Source organism: Panthera uncia, chromosome X (genome assembly GCF_023721935.1).
Source record: "Panthera uncia isolate 11264 chromosome X, Puncia_PCG_1.0, whole genome shotgun sequence".
Taxonomy (NCBI): domain Eukaryota; kingdom Metazoa; phylum Chordata; class Mammalia; order Carnivora; family Felidae; genus Panthera; species Panthera uncia.
In genome coordinates, this window is record NC_064817.1 from 6,080,813 (window position 1) to 6,096,740 (window position 15,928).

The 15,928-nt window shown below is 48.0% G+C and overlaps 1 protein-coding gene across 1 annotated transcript in view; it reads right to left on the minus strand.

Annotated features, from left to right (window-relative positions):
- GPR143 (G protein-coupled receptor 143) overlaps positions 1 to 10,749 on the minus strand; it is a 45,592-nt gene extending 34,843 nt beyond the window's left edge. Inside the window, exons 1-3 of the mRNA XM_049644558.1 lie at positions 10,290 to 10,749; positions 5,544 to 5,653; positions 4,161 to 4,255 (exon numbers count right to left, since the gene is read on the minus strand). Of these exons, the coding sequence (XP_049500515.1) occupies positions 4,161 to 4,255; positions 5,544 to 5,653; positions 10,290 to 10,557 (473 nt within the window). The 5' untranslated portion in view covers positions 10,558 to 10,749. The remainder of the gene's footprint in view (positions 1 to 4,160; positions 4,256 to 5,543; positions 5,654 to 10,289) is intronic.
- Between the last annotated feature and the right edge of the window lie 5,179 nt (positions 10,750 to 15,928).

The window sequence follows — 15,928 nt, forward strand, 5'->3', positions numbered from 1 at the left end:
TTCCGCCCCCCCCCCCCCCCCCCCCGCGCCGCGTCGGCCGCCCCCCCCCCCCCCCGAGGTAATAGGCCCCCCCCCCCCCCCCCCCCCCCCCCCGCATCCTGCCTGTTCTCACGCTGTGCTCCAAAATGAGTTGCAAACACTCTGCTGGCTATGAGGAGGGCTTCCTGACGGCCTGTCCTGGTTTCTCAGGGCTCTGCCTGTCTTCTCGCTCCAGAGAGCTCTCGGGCTGCCCTGTCGGACCACAGTCATCCGTGGGTGGGGGTGAAGCAATGCCTCCTCCTGCGACAGAACCAGCTTCCTGGAGGTGCTCCAAGGCTCCTCTTATCTCCACAGCTGGCTGGCTGTGACACCTCTTGTTGTGCCCTAACTCCAATCCTTCCAAAACTGAGTGAGAAAGGTGTCACACTTATTTGCACTGGCCTCCGGGTCAAACACTTCTCATTGCTGCTAGTTGCCTACCCAAAGCCATTTCCCCTTTTTCCTTGGTAAAATAACCTTGATGGCATGCCAAATAGCAGCATGCTTGCCTAACAGACTATGTTTCCAATCCAACCTCCTCTTGCAGCTGTGACCATGAAACTAAATTCTATCCATTCCAAAAAAGGAATAGTTGTGTAAAATCCCCAGGGAGGCTGCTTAAAGGGAAATGGCTCAGGAGAAAACAGGCCCCTTATGCATTGCCCCTTCCTCTTTCCTGTGGCCTGGAATGCAGATGTGATGGCTGGAGCTCCAGGAGCTATTTTGGGCCATGACGGCTTGAAGATGAAAGTCACACAATAGGATGATGCAGCAAGAGACAGAAGAAGCATGGGTCCCTGATGTCCATTATAAGGGCCCGGGATTGCCTACCTCTGGCCTCCTTTGGCATGAAAGAAAATTTACTTTAAAGTTATTTTATGTATTCTATGTAGCCAAAACTAATCCTCATTGATATACCTGGTCGGCTGCCCTTGACCTTAACTCTCTTCCCTAGAGAATTTTCAAAACCAAGAATATCTAGGTTCTGTACACATGTATAAAAGCCTAGGACTGAAAGTAAAAAGGTAGAAGGAACAAGCACACAAATAAACACTAAACTTCAGGCCAGAGACACCAAAGTTACTGATGATGATACATAAGGAATATCAACAATTTTAGAGCAAGAATCTACTTAAGTTTCCCAGTGTGTTCTACAGCCTGAATGTGATTTCTGTTTACTAATTTTGGCTTCTAAAGTGAATTTATTCAGGGGCCCCTGGCTGGCTCAGTCAGTGCAGCAAGCAACTGTTGACCTTGGGGTTGTGAGTTTAAGCCCCATGTTGGGTGTAGAGATTAAATCTCGAATCTTGAAAATGGATCAGAGACCTGGGCACCTGGGCGGCTCAGTCAGGTGTCTCTTGATTTCAGCTCAGGTCATGATCGCACAATTTGACAGTCGGAGCCCCATGCTGGGCTCCCGTGCTGACAGCATGGAGCCTGCTTTGCATTCTCTTCCCCGCCCCCCTCTCAAAATAAATAAACCTTAAAAACATAAAATAAAATGGATGAGACCTAAATTGAAGTGTTCAAACCATAAAACTCTTTTTTGGTTCCCAAGTTTGATGCAAGAACTCATACAAAATATTCCAGATAAAGGATCCTCCTCCTTCTGGTTAACCTAGAAGTAACGCAATTCGTAACTCTCTTTGCGGTTAACAACTGTGTGCAACCAACCACAGAGATCACTCTTCAGATATTTTGGGGGGACAGGTTTCAAATACCTTTGGGAAAAGGGCACCTCAGAAATTACAGTAATCTTGGGGCGCCTGGGTGGCTCGGTCGGTTGAGCACCCAACTTCGGCTCAGGTCATGATCTCACGGTTCGTGGGTTCGAGCCCCGCATAGGGCTCTGTGCTGACAGCTCAGAGCCTGCAGCCTGTTTTGGATTCTGTGTCTCCCTCTTTCTCTGCCTCTCCCCTGCTCACACTGTCTCTCTCACACTCTCTCAAAAATAAACAAACATTTTGTAAAAATTTAAAAAAATGCCATCAAGTAAAAGACAACCCAATGAACAGAAGATATTTGTAAATCCTGTATCTAATAAGGTACTTGTATCTAGAATCTATATGAAGAACTCTTACAACTCAATAACAAAGACCAATTAAATGGGTGAAGGAACTGAACAGATATTTCTCCAAAAAAAGCATACAAATGGCAACTAAACATGTGACAAGATGCTCAACATCACCAGCCACCAGGGAAGATACCATTCACACACACACTAACATGGCTAAATTTTAAAGCCAAAGTAATACATGGAAAAGAACAAGTATTAGCAAGAATGTGAGAAACTGGAACCATTATACGTTGCTGCCGACAATATAAAATGGTGCAACCAGCCAGGTTGGAAAGCATTTTAGCAGTTTCTTAGCAAGGTTAGAGAATTACGATGTGACCCAGGGTACAAAGCCCCTGAGTACATGATGAACTAGCACGTCCACACAAACATCTGCATACCAGCAGTCGCTGGAGTATTCCTTACAGCCAAAATGATGCAAACAACCCACACGTCCATCAACCGATAAATGGATAAAATGTAGCACATCCACTAAGCCGAATACTATTCAGCAAGGAACAGGAATAAAATGCTAACACCACTGCGACACGGGTAAAGCTTGAAAACGTCTTGCTCAGTTTAAGAAGCCAGACACAAGGGGCACCCTGGGTGGCTCAGTCGGTTGAGCTTCCGACTTCGGCTCACATCATGATCTCACGGGTCGTGGGTTCAAGTCCCATGTCAGGCTTTGCACTGATAACATGGAGTCTGCTTCAGATTCTCTGTCTCCCTCTCAAAAATAAACATATATTAAAAAACACAAAGAAGCCAGACACAAAATGTCACATATGGAATGAATGTGCTTACAAGCAATACCCAGAACAGGCAAACCTACAGACAGGGGCCTGGTGGGGGCAGGAAGGGGGGTAGGGATTAATCACTGGTAAAGAGATTGGGGGGAGGTGAGGATTAAAATGTCCTAAAACTAGTTGGTGCGATGGTTGCATGATTCTGTGAATATACTAAAAAAAACAATGGATTTTGGATTTTATACACTTAAATGGGTGAACTTTATAAAACTGTTTAAAACAAAACAAAACAAAACAAAAAAAGAGCATGGGGCACCTGGCTGGCTCAGTCAGAAGAGCATGTGGCTCTTGATCTCAGGGTTGTGAGTTCAAGCCTCACCTTAGGTGCAGAGATTACTTCAATAAAGTTCAAAAAAAAACAAGCAAAAGTAGGGGGGCACATGTTTCCTGGATGAAGCGTCAGAAGACCCGAGCACTCGTCCCATGCTGCCATCCAGCTTCCCCTTGTCACTCAGGTGCTCTGTTCCCCCAACACACATGCTCACCCCAGCTGCCGTCACAGGGCACAGCACCCGACAGCCTACTATGTGCCAGGCACTTTCCTCAACCATTCACAGAGAATCGCATGGATTCTCCTGAGACCTGATGCGGTTGCTACTATCCTACACGTGGGAAAACAGAAGTCAGACACATTAAGAAACTTGCCAACGGTGCCACAGTGAGTGACCCCTATACAGATGGGACCCACCGTGGACTCTCACCAGGTAGCCACCGGGAGCTCCAATGTTCGGCTTCCGTATTTGGCCTAAAGTGTGAACACACACTTCAAAGAATCTTCTCCAATCTCTAGATACAGTCAAAATCTGTTTATATTCATGCCAATTCTTTTAGTATGTGTCCAGTTGCAAATATTTAATTTATAGATTACCTGCTGTCATGGTTTAAAATCCTCATTTTGAATCTGCCTTCAGCTTTTTATAAAAACAGCTGCCGGAGGGGCGCCTGGGGGGCTCAGTTGGTTAAGCGTCTGACTCTTGATTTCGGCTCCGATCGTGATCTCACGGCTCAGGAGGTCAAGCCCTGTGTGGGGCTCTGCACCGACAGCACACGGCCTGCTCGGGATGCTCTCTCCCCCTCTCTCTGTGCCCCTCCCCTGCTCGCTCTTGGGCTCTCTAAATAAACTTAAGAAATAGCTGCCAGACACAATCCTCAAGGGGCCGGCTGACATTCTGGCTGGGTCCGCCATACTGAAAACTACTTTGCAGCCCTCAATGGTACCCCCGACCCCTCTTCGTACAATAGAAATTGGGCAGAAAGCTCTCGTTTCTTGTACATACCTCTGTCCTGCCGATCTCCGGATCACCAGATAGGCGTCGACCGCGTAGCAAAACAGCCACCAGAAGCAGGCACCGTACAACAGCTGGATCCATATCTGTAATCAGGAAGAGCCTGGCATCAAAGCTCCTGGAAACAGGCCCCGGATTGTCCCCGTCCATGAAAGGAGAGGGCAGATGCCGGTTTCCTCTGACGTCAGGAAGCAGCACATGAAAGCCCTCCGGAGACACGTGGACGGTCTGGGAAACCAAGGCTGGGGCGTGGCCCAGGGCGGCGTGTGCCTCCGTGCTCTGTCCGCCCAGCGGCGCCAGACTAGCAAGCCCGCTGGCCGGGTACACTTGTCGGCACGGGACGTAAAGGCCTCAGATGCGCAGCCTTCCCCGGCGTGAGGGCTGACAGTGCCTCTGAACGAGAACGAAGGAGTGTGGGCAGGAAAGGTCTTCTGAGCAGAGGGGAAGGAAGGGGCCGGTCTGCTAGAGGCAGCGGGACATTGACCAGCCTCTGGTGCGGGCGGAGACCGCGCTCCCCTCTGCAGCCGGGAAGCAGCGACGGTCACGAGGAGAGAGGCTGACGATTCTGCTACAGCTCAGTGCACAGAGCAACAGAGATACACAGATGGAAATAATATATTCCGGGGCGCCTGGTGGCTCGGTGGGTTAAGCGGCCGACTCTTGATTGCTCACGGTTCCGGAGTTCAAGTCCCGCGTCGGGCTCTGCGCTGACAGTGTGGAGCCTGCTTGGGTCCTCTGTCTCCCTCTCTCTCTGCTCCTCCCCCGCTCTCTCAATAAATAAACTTAAAAAGTGAATGCACAAATATGTATTTCATTAAGCACAATATATATCCCATAAATCAACAACTTTCATTGTCCTTTCTTTTCCCTTTTTGGCCAGCTGGTTTTAAGTGCAGCTCCACCTTAGGTAAGGACTGTATATGTGGGCTCACATATGGTGGGGGGCAGGGGGGGAACCATGCTAGCGCAGTGGTCCTCAAATTTAAGTGTCAGTCAGAAGTCCCTGCAGGGGGTGTAACATCACAACAGACCCCACACCAAGGTTCTGAGAATTTGCATTTCTTTTTTTTTTTTTAATGTTTATTTATTTGAGAGAGAGACAAAGCGCGAGCAGGAGAGGGACAGAGAGAGGAAGACATAATCCAAAGCAGGCTCCAGGCTCCGAGCTGTCAGCACAGAGCCCGATGCAGGGCTCGAACCCACGAACCACGAGATCATGCCCTGAGCCGAAGTTGGATGCTTAAATGACCCAGGCGCCCTTGAGAACTTGCATTTCGAACAAACTCCAGTGGGCTGAGACCACACTTGGAGGAACAGAGTGTCACGGGACCACAGGGGGAAGAAAGGGTTATCAACACAAGCAGGTGGACTTACTGCGGTCCCCACGCAGTACGCAGCAGGCCAAAGGTCCGTCCCATTCACGTCTGAGATGTCCTTGACGAAATCGGGGAATCCCAACCACACCGCAGACCGGAAGACGATCCCTAAAACCGAGTAAGAGGACACAGTCATCCCGCGGGAGATGCATTCCAGGCCCCGCATTTGATGCCGAAACTGCACATTGTACCGAATCCTAGATGGACCACGTTTTGTCCTTTACGTACATGCCAACGATACGGCCTGCTTTATAAATTAGGCACAGTAAGAGACTAACAACTAGTAAACAACGATAATACGCTGTAATGGAAGTCATGTGAACGTGGTCTCTAAACACCTTACTGTACTCACTCTTCTTCTCGTGAGGACGTGAGATGTAGCGAGGTGAACCATGCAGGCACCGTGATGTGGTGTTGGGCTATACTGACCTTCTGACAGGGCAGAAGACCAACCGCTTCCGGACCAGAACGGACCGCGGGGAACCAGAACCGCGGAAAGCAAAACTGTGGCTAAGGGTGAGCTACTGTCCTTCGTAATGGTCCTAATTCGGATCTAAAGCCAACTTGCTGCTCTGTTAAGAGTAAGTAGATGGTGGATGGAAAGAGAGAGAGAGAGAGAGAGAGAGAGAGAGAGAGAGAGAAACGAGGGAGGAAAGAAACACACACATCGGTGTGTGTACAGAGACAGAGAATAAGATCTAGGAATAATTATTTCGGTCACAAAGCAATCCCAGGAATTTTGATTTCAACTTGAACCACCATTAGCCACAATCATATGCCTAATGTAGTTGTTTGCTTACTTGGTATGAAGAAGCAATTATGTGAACAATCGGTATTTCTTGGCTATATTTTTAATACCCACATATTAACCATTCCTGACATTTAAAGAAATGACCGAAACAGCACGATTCTGAAATGTAAAAAGATAATTCTTTCATTCTTTAAAAAATGTATTTAGGGCGTGGGTGGCTCAGTCAGTCAAGCCTCTGACTTCAGCTCAGGTCATGATCTTGAGGTTTGTGACTTTGAGCCCCGCATCGGGCTCTCTGCTGTCAGTGCCCAGCCTGCTTCAGACCCTCTGTCCCCACCCCCCTCTCTCTGCTCCTCCTCCATGAGCACTTCTCTCAAAAATAAACATTTAAAAAGTAAAAATAAAAAACAGGGGCGCCTGGGTGACGCAGCTGGTTGAGCATCTGACTCTTGGTATTGGCCCGGGTCGTGATCTCATGGTTTGGGGGTTGGAGCCCTGCATCGGGCTCTGTGCTGATGGCACGGAGCCGGCTTGGGATTCTGTCTCTCCATCAAAAGAAATAAACATTTAAAAAATTATATAAGTAAATAATGCGATTAAGATTCTCACAAATTAGGTCTCCTCAATAATTTGCTCTTAACGTTTACGATTTGTAAGTTTTCCTTGCTATTAAACCCAAATACCTAATTCTCCTCAAAATAGTATACACGCTTTAAGGTATATATTAAGGTTTTTTGTTAAGAAACGTGATATGCTCTAATAACATACTCCGTAGGGGTGCCTGGGTGGCTTAGTTGGTTAAGGGTCCGACTCTTGACTTCGGCTCAGGTCATGATCTCACAGGTCATGGGTTTGATCCCTGCGTCAGGCTCTGCACTCCCAGTGCAGACCCTGTTTGGGATTCTTTCCCTCTCCCTCTCTCTCTCTGCCCTCCCCTGCTCCGTCTCTCTCTCAAAATAAATAAACTTAAAAAATAATAATATACTATGGAATACAATGCTAAAAAGTAATTGTAAACAGTACGAAGTTTTATGCTATGTGCTCATGTACACTAATATACTATGTAATAGACGACTAAGTATACAATACGTAACATACTAAATCTATTCTACGTAATACACTGCCAAACTTACGTTGCATACTATACTACCAACTATATGCTGCATAATACGTCACCAAATACAATCTGTGTATTTAAATTGTATACAATCTAAATATAGTGTGATACACTACCAAACGTACATTATATACAATATGAAATTTGTATTACATAACACACTACTATACGAACACCATGTAATACATCACTAAAGAGGAACTATGCACACTGAGACGTTTAAGATATACCTTCTCGTTATCAAGCACTGCTCACAAAAATAATGCTTTTCTTCCATAGAATGCTTACCATTTATGGCACATAGCATTCCTCTGAGCTCAATAAATGCCCAATGTATTTTTGTAGCGATATCAGCTGATGAATGTCAACTTATTGTGATAAACATTTCACAATATGAGTATGTCAAGTCATTCAGCTATCTTAAACTCTTACGGTGCTCTATGTCAACTGTATCTCAATAAAACCGGAAAAAAAAAAAAACCTCTGCCCTATGAGGTAGGCACCATAAGTATTTTTCAGTGATGTGTCAGTCACCAAGCCTTGCCCCGAATTCTGCTTCTGCTCATTTGTCAATATCACACAACTCCCTTCCAAAAACAAGCATATATGCAAATATTATTTCACTGATCCTCAAAAGATATCTGCGTGCATCTTTATTTCTAGATATCCAAGTTATAGAAACTAAATTGCTGTTAAGATGCTTTTCCAGAGGCATCAGGCTGGCTCAGTCAGAAGAGTGTGCGACTCTATCTCAGGGTCATGGGTACAAGTCCATATGGGGTATAGAAATTAATTTTTTTAGTATTTATTTATTGAGAGAGAGAGAGAGAGAGAGAGAGAGAGAGGGAGAATATGCAAGTGTGCACTCATGCATGGTTTTGAGGGGCAGAGGGAAGAAGGGAGAGAATCCCAAGCAGGATCCACGTTGTCAGTGCAGACCCCAATGAGGGGCTCGGCTCGAATTCACAAACTGTGAGATCATAACCTGAGCTGAAATCAAGAGTCAGGCATTTAATCGACTGAGCCATGCAGGTGCCCCAGTAAATAAACTTAAAAAAAAAAAAAAAAAAGATGCTTTTCCAAAATGTTTCAGCAGAATCAGGAAAAAAACCAATGTCTGATTTATTTAGCCTGCACCAAGATAGGTTTATTCCCTAAGAGAAAGGAAGTACTGCTTCCTGTCTGACTCCTGGAGTCTGAGAAAGTGACTAGAGGTTATACAGCATGTACTGGAAGTCAAGGTCCTTGAGGGTCTGTGACCACAAGGGCACAGAACTGGAGAACAGCACGCTGAGACAGCCACCTGCGTTGATGTCAGCTCAAGGCAGGGTGAAAGCTGCTGCCACACCCGCAGGGATGTTTCAATACCATCGACAGCCTTCAGGTTCACGAGTAAAATTAAGCAAAAGTACATGTCCAAAATGGTCAGCGCCTGTCAGCCAATTGCCAAATGTGGGCAGCATCTGGATCCTGATTCGAACGAACCAACTGTAAAATAGCATTTATGAGACAACTGAACATACACCAGGGACGTTAAAGAATTGACTTTCATCATTATTTTCAGGCGACAATACTAGCTAGTGTAACATGTATATTTAATTTTTAATTTACTTACTTAAATTCAAGATACTTAACACATAGCATAGTATCGGTTTCGGGAGAACCCAGTGATTCACCTCTCACATACGACACCCAGTGCTCATCCCAGCAAGCGCCCTCCTTAATGCCCATCACCCGTCTAGCCCATCCCCCGCCAGCCACCTCCCCTCCAGCAACCCTCGGTTTTCTGTATTTAAGAGTCTCTTACAGTTGGCCTCCATTTTTATTTCTCCTTCCCATCCCCTACGTTCATCTGTTGTGTTTCTTTCATTCCACATATGAGTGAGTTCATGTGGTACCTGTCTTTCTCTACCTGAGTTCAATCAGCACAATACACTCTAGTTCCATCCCGCGTCGTTGTGAATTAATCCAGTGGTGGGTGATACCAGGATGGGGTATAGATGAAGTGAGAGCATAGGTCCAAAGGCGGTTCCTTATACAGTCTGTGTGATTTAAGTTAGAAATTTTCCCAAAGTAAAAATGCAAACAAATGGTTTTGGAAAAGGGTTTAGGCTTTATGGGCCACAATTTCTCTGCCATGATCCACCTCTGTCCTTGCAGGGCAAAGATAGCACTAGACAACGCACAAGGGCAGGGCGCGGCTGTGTTCCCATGAAACCACTGAAGGACACGGACATTTAAATTTCATGGAACATTTATCAGAAACATTTCACGAAGTATTTTTCTTTTGATTGTTAAAAACCTTTCGGGCCACAGAAAAGAGGCAACAGGTGGGATTTAGTGTGGGGTCTGCAGTTTGGCCGCCTGTGGTAGAAAACCCAAACCTGAAAAAAATTATGTACTTATACGTATTAGAGGTAGACACATCAAGTTTTCTTCCCGATTCTGCCAAACCGTTCGGGAAACGGTTGTGGATGCACAGAACATTGTCAGTCTCTCACTCACAGAAGTTATTAGGGAACCGTTGTATTTTCTGGGATTTTTGTTTAATGGCAACCGTCTGAGGTTTCCCCCAGTAAGCCTGCAATAACGAACACTGTAAACTGTTTCTTCTCTTTAAACAAGTGTCCCCTGGGCATAATTTTTACTGCCTGTCTTGTTTCGCTGAGTCCCTCGGTCGTCCTGTCCGGTCCCTAGGGAGCCGCCTCTGTGCTCCGAGTACACAACCTGCCCAACCTCGCGGGCCGCGCACGCTCACCCGGGCACCGAGCAGGTCCGGACCCGCGGGCCGCGCGCCTCACCCAGGCACCGAGCAGGCCCCAACCCGCGGGCCGGGCTCCCCCACCCCGGGCGTCGAGCAGGTCCGCGCGCCTTACCCAGGCAGCCGAGCAAGTCGCAGGCGGCGGCGGCGCGCAGGATGCGGACGGAGGCCGGGGCGCGCGCCGAGGCCGGCGGGGACGTGGACGTGGCCCCCGGGCCCGCGGGCCGTCGCCCCGGCAGCAGTTGCAGGAGGCCCAGCGCCAGGCGGCACGCGCCGCCGCCCAGACACAGCGCGTGGAAGGCCCGGGGCTGGAAGCCCAGCACCAGCTGCGTGGCGGCGTCCCGCGTGGGGCAGCAGAAGGTCCCCAGGCGTGGGGAGGCCATGGGCCGTGCTCGGGGACGCGGCTCGGGTGTGCCGGGACCCCGCCGGGCCGCTGGGTCAGGTGCCCGGCCGGCAGCGAGCGGGGGGGATCATGTGCCCGGGGCCGCGCCTCCCCCGCCCCGGCGCCCGCGCTGGCGGAGAAGGCGCCGACCGGGGTGGGGGCTGCGCGCCCTCGGCGGACGCCACGAGGTCTCACGAGGGTGAGGCTGGGGCCCGAGCCGGAGGTGGGGGAAGGAGGCGCGCCCGGGGCCCGGGAGGGAGGTCGGCTTTCTTCCCTGCAACCCAGCCTTCCCCCAAGCCGCCACCTCGTCTTAACTGACCTTACCAGACAAACCTGCCTCATTTGCCAGCTCTTTCCTATTTAGGACCTGACGTCCCTAATTTTGATGCGTTACAGGCGCCAGAACACGTTCATCATCAACGTGACTGATGCGATTGGTGTTAACGGACACAATCCCAGCGGCAGGAGTTTCGTTGCAAGTCAAATCTTAAAGACGGAAGCGCTTAGCCTAAAGAGACATGTTTACACACGCGTATTTTGCACCTTACAGTTCAGTGTTCCGTGTTTACTCAGCTTCAGTATAGGTTTGGGCATTCTAAATTAGCTTTCAAAAGTAATTGTTTTTGTTTTTTTAATTATCCAAGTTCATTCAGATTTCATAACTTTTTTTTCGTTATACATTGAAAATCAAGCTTTATTCTATGTGCTTAAAAGTTCCAAAATTGTGTCAGCACTAATGATAACCATCAACATAATGGGTAAAGTTTAAAAACAAACTCGAGAAGGCTGACAAAAGAGCTCTCCTATAGGTTATGGCTTTTACTAACCAAACCTTTAAAACAAACCAAAAAAACCCTTACCAGATTTACCATCTAATAAATTAATAGGCCCATTGGCAAACCCCAAGCGGCCACCCTTTATCTCTCCCCTCGACAAATGGGCCCCTCTCTAAGGTTTTTTCCCGGTCACCCGAAGGGAATGCAGCCCATTCGTCCCTCCCCCACTTATTAAACACTTAAATGCAAACACATGCCCTCCCACCCAGCTACTCATCTACCTTCCCACCAGGAGCTTTGCTATTTTAAAGGCAAAGTTTGGGCTCAGCTCCTAGGCCTTCTTCCCCGAAGGCCCTAGGACTGGCCTTCTCTGTTGGAATCCACAGTAGGCAGACAGGCGGCTGCGTTGCCAGATGGGAAACAGAGCCTTTAACAAAGGGCTGCAAACGCCAGCACTTCAAAAGGATCTGACCTGGCAGTCTATTAGCAGGGGCAGCTGCTTTGATAGAATTCTGGAACCACCAACGCTGTCAAAACCTGCACTGCTCTCGGGTATTGCACACTCGCTTGTAAAAACAGCAGAAAACATCAGAGAAATACTCCCCAAACATCCATTTGTCAGCCCTTTAGGAAAGCATGAATCCTGCTCTCTTGGGCCATTGATCTCCTCCTTCGTTTCCTCTTGGAAAGCAGAGGCTGCTTCTGGAGGACAGTGTGCAGGAGTGTGCTTTAAAAGATACAAATGAAGGGGCGCCTGGGTGGCTCAGTCGGTTGAGCGGCCGACTTCGGCTCAGGTCATGATCTCACGGTCCGTGAGTTCGAGCCCCGCGTCGGGCTCTGTGCTGACCGCTCAGAGCCTGGAGCCTGTTTCGGATTCTGTGTCTCCCTCTCTCTCTGACCCTCCCCCGTTCATGCTCTCTGTCTCAAAAATAAATAAATGTTAAAAAAAAAAAATTAAAAAAAAAAGATACAAATGACAACAGAGCCTTTGTATGCTTGCCCTGATGCTGAGGGTTTGAGGGTTTGCATGGCCCGTCCATGCAAAAGTACCACTGCATTTCCGTTTTTGCCTTGGGCCGGAACTGCACATACCCCACCTCTCTGCTTCCCACGTGCAAACCTGCAGGCTCTGATGATTCGGGCACCAAGTAGTCACGGGTGAGGCTCCCAGGAGGGTCAGTGGTAAAGTTACCTCGGGGAGAAAATTGTAATAAATGAGGATTCCTAGGCCAGATGGGGGCCTCAGAGCAAACTTGCAGAAGGATGGACTGGAGACTATGTTTTTTTGACGGTCCGAAATAACTTGAAATTAGTATAAGAAATGCAACTGACGTAACAAACTGTGTGCAAGATGTGGGAATGATGGGGCTTTTAGGGGAGATAGTAGGGTTCCTGGGGTCCAGAGCCGACGGCCAGGAAAGAATTCTTGAAAACGTCTTTGGTGCAAAATGGTGATTTTGTTAAAGCACGGGGACAGGACCCGCGGGCAGGAAGAGCTGCCCCAGGGCCTTGAGAGACTAGTTATATACTATGGGGCTGCCAGGGCCTTGAGAGACTAGTTATATACTATGGGGCTGCGGGAGGTAAAGTCCAGGGGAAGTTTCCAGTGAGATTTTTATATGCTAAAGGAGACTCACAGGATTTTGGAGGCCTAGCTTTTGTCAAGCTAGGGTTGTTTTTCCCTCTAGCAAAGCATTAGCATTAAGACAGTAAGGAGTTCCTGGAGAAACGTTTACTCTGCTGGCCTCAAGTATTTGTCAATGGGCTACAGGTTCTAAGGAAATTTAGTTCTATCTGCCATTTCCGTCTGCCTTTGTTCCCCACGTTACTACGGAGGGTGATCTCTATCAGTTCACCATTTGTTTTTCCCCTTTCCTTTGTTCTTGGGCAGCCGGGAGTGCACACATATCCCACCTGGGGGGGGGGGGGGAGGTGGCTGTCAGCTTGCCTTATGCTTCCAGAAACATCTGGAAGTACTGCGGATGTGCGACCTGCAAAGATGATTCTGCCAAGCCACAGTCAGCTGAGCCTGAACACCGATGTATCTGTGCGGTAACAATCAGGGCCTTTACGTATGTGAAGTTCATTTTTGCATCCACGCTCCCTCCTTTTCTCCCTCCCTCCCAGCTTACCATCTGGATTCCACCTTGCACTTTCAGCCTGGGCTGCCCACGAAAGGTTGTCTTGGCTTTACCTTTGCTCTGCCATTCACGACTTGCCCGTCATCCCGCTTGATCCGCTACGCTAACCTCTGGAAGCGGCTCAGGGGGTTTCTCTCACAGACAACTCTTCTCACGGTGAGTCCCCTGACACCCACAGGTCTTAATGGAAAGGACGGAGTTCACGGGAAGAACCTCAGGTAGGCCACAGAATCCAGTGGAGGAGATAGTGGAGGGCGGATGGATGGTCTGCTGAAATACACTGGTAGCAGCAGCAGAAGGGAGGACAGAGCGACTCACAAAAACCTACTGTTTTCAGAGTGCATCAGTAGGCAGGCACAATGCTCTGTGTTTTACATTCATTGTCTCATTGAATCTACAGCAGGAGCCTTTCGGGTGGGTTTTACTCTTAAATTGATGAGGACAGTATGTACATTAGTGGGCGTGGCTAAGTTCCAGTAAAACTTTATTTACAAAACTGGTGGCAACCTAGCCATTTTGGCTCCTATGGGTCTACCCACAGAGACTCTGGCTTAACCAGCAGTACCCCAGAAGGCCGGGTGGCTAAGCCCAAAATAATAGGGAGGCTAACAGCTAGTGGGGCAGGCAAACAGGCCAGTGAGGAATGGGACACAAGAAGTTGCTGGCAGAGAAATTGCTCCCCTTCCTCCCGCCCTATGAAGTTTCTGAGGAGAGGTTGTATAGGGTCCTGAGCAACCAGCTGTGTTTCTTAGGAATCTGTAGTCTATTCGTAACTGTACCACCTTTAATTTGCTCTTCCTCCTTTCCTACTTTTACTTCCCTTTTGTCCAGGGATTCCATGGTGTTTGCCCACAAAACTTCGGCACACTATTTGCCTCAGGCTCTGCTCTCTAAGGATCCCAGGCTAAGAATCTGCCTTCCTCATAAAGGATTTCAGGTGCTGTAGCCCCTGCCCTGCTTGGGGCCCATCTGATGACCAGCAGCACCTCTGCCTTTCAATTCCTTTCATTTCAACAGAAATGTATTGAGTGCCATGTGCAAACTGAGCAGATAAAGAGACAGGCTGTGTCCAATAAATATAGGTGTGTTTACTAGGCCTTAATAAAGAAGAACACGTAACGGTCAAAGGCACTGTCAGAGTCAAATAAACCAATTAGTCATAGACACACGGTAGAAGAGGGTGGGAAGAGATAGGGACTGAGTAGGGTTTAAAATTAAATTGTACTTGTGGTGCCTGGGTGGTTCAGTCGGTTGGGTGTCCGACTTCGTCTCAGGTCATGATCCCCGGGTTTGTGAGTTCAAGCCCCGCGTCAGGTTCTGGGCTGACAGCTCAGAGCCTGGACCCTGCTTTGGATTCTTTGTTTCCCTCTCTCTCTGTGACCTCCCCCCGGTCACGCTCTGTCTGTCTCTCTCTCTCTAAAAAATAAACATTAAAAAATTTTTTAAAATTAAATTGTACTTAAGTAGAAAGACATTTAAATATCAGACCTGAGAATAAAATTAATCAAGTTTCATGTGCATTGCGTTGCAGATGCTACTGAAAAGCGGATTCTCATTCTGCTTATCGGGATGTCTGCATTTCTAGCAAGCTTCCAGAGATGTGGATGCTGCTGGTCAATGGCTCCTACTTGGAGCAGCAAGGTCCTGGAGCTTGTATCTCAACCTGAAAAGGAAAGGAACAACCAGGCCATACTTCAGTGTGGGGAGGGCTTAGTTCAAAAGAGCAGAGAAATTGATCAACATCCAGCTAAGCCAAAGAGCATTCTGAATGCCAATGACGAAGCAGGGATGGAGGCATGAGGTTAGCAGTGATGAGCAACACCCTTCCTGATGGTTCTGAAAGCCCCAGGGGGAGAAAACTGTTTGGGGCTAACCGGGGATGGAAGTCAGGAAACCGGGAGGAGAGGGGAGCAAATGGGAGAGGAAGAAGACTGACGAGGACTGGGGGAGACAAACAAAAGTGACTTGTGTTGAGGAAGGGAGAATGACCTGACAGTGTTCTCAGGTAGAAACTGGAAAACTGTTCACCCTGGTCTAGAAAAAAGAAGAGGCCTGGGCTATGACAAAGTCCTAACAGAAGCTCTTTTGGTGTAGGTGAGTGGCTCAGTGCCCTGAGAGGGACCTATCTAATCCCAAACGACCCCACCTCCTTATACATCATTTAAAATGCTTTCTCCCTGAAAGCCAACGAGCCAGCTGTTAAATAAATCTCAAATGGAAAGCAAAACAGGATTTGCTTCACAGACATTTGATTTTCAATTCACAGCTAAATTTGTTGGAGCACAGTCATTCCATAGAGAAAAACCACTGTTAACAGTCTGATGCAGTAAATGTACCAAAAGTAATAGTATAGAAAGTTGCAACTGACATTAACGATGGAATAAACGCCAAGGAAAAAGAAAACAAAGATACATTCAAAGATGATTATGATGCGAGTAGCTAATGCTATTATGTT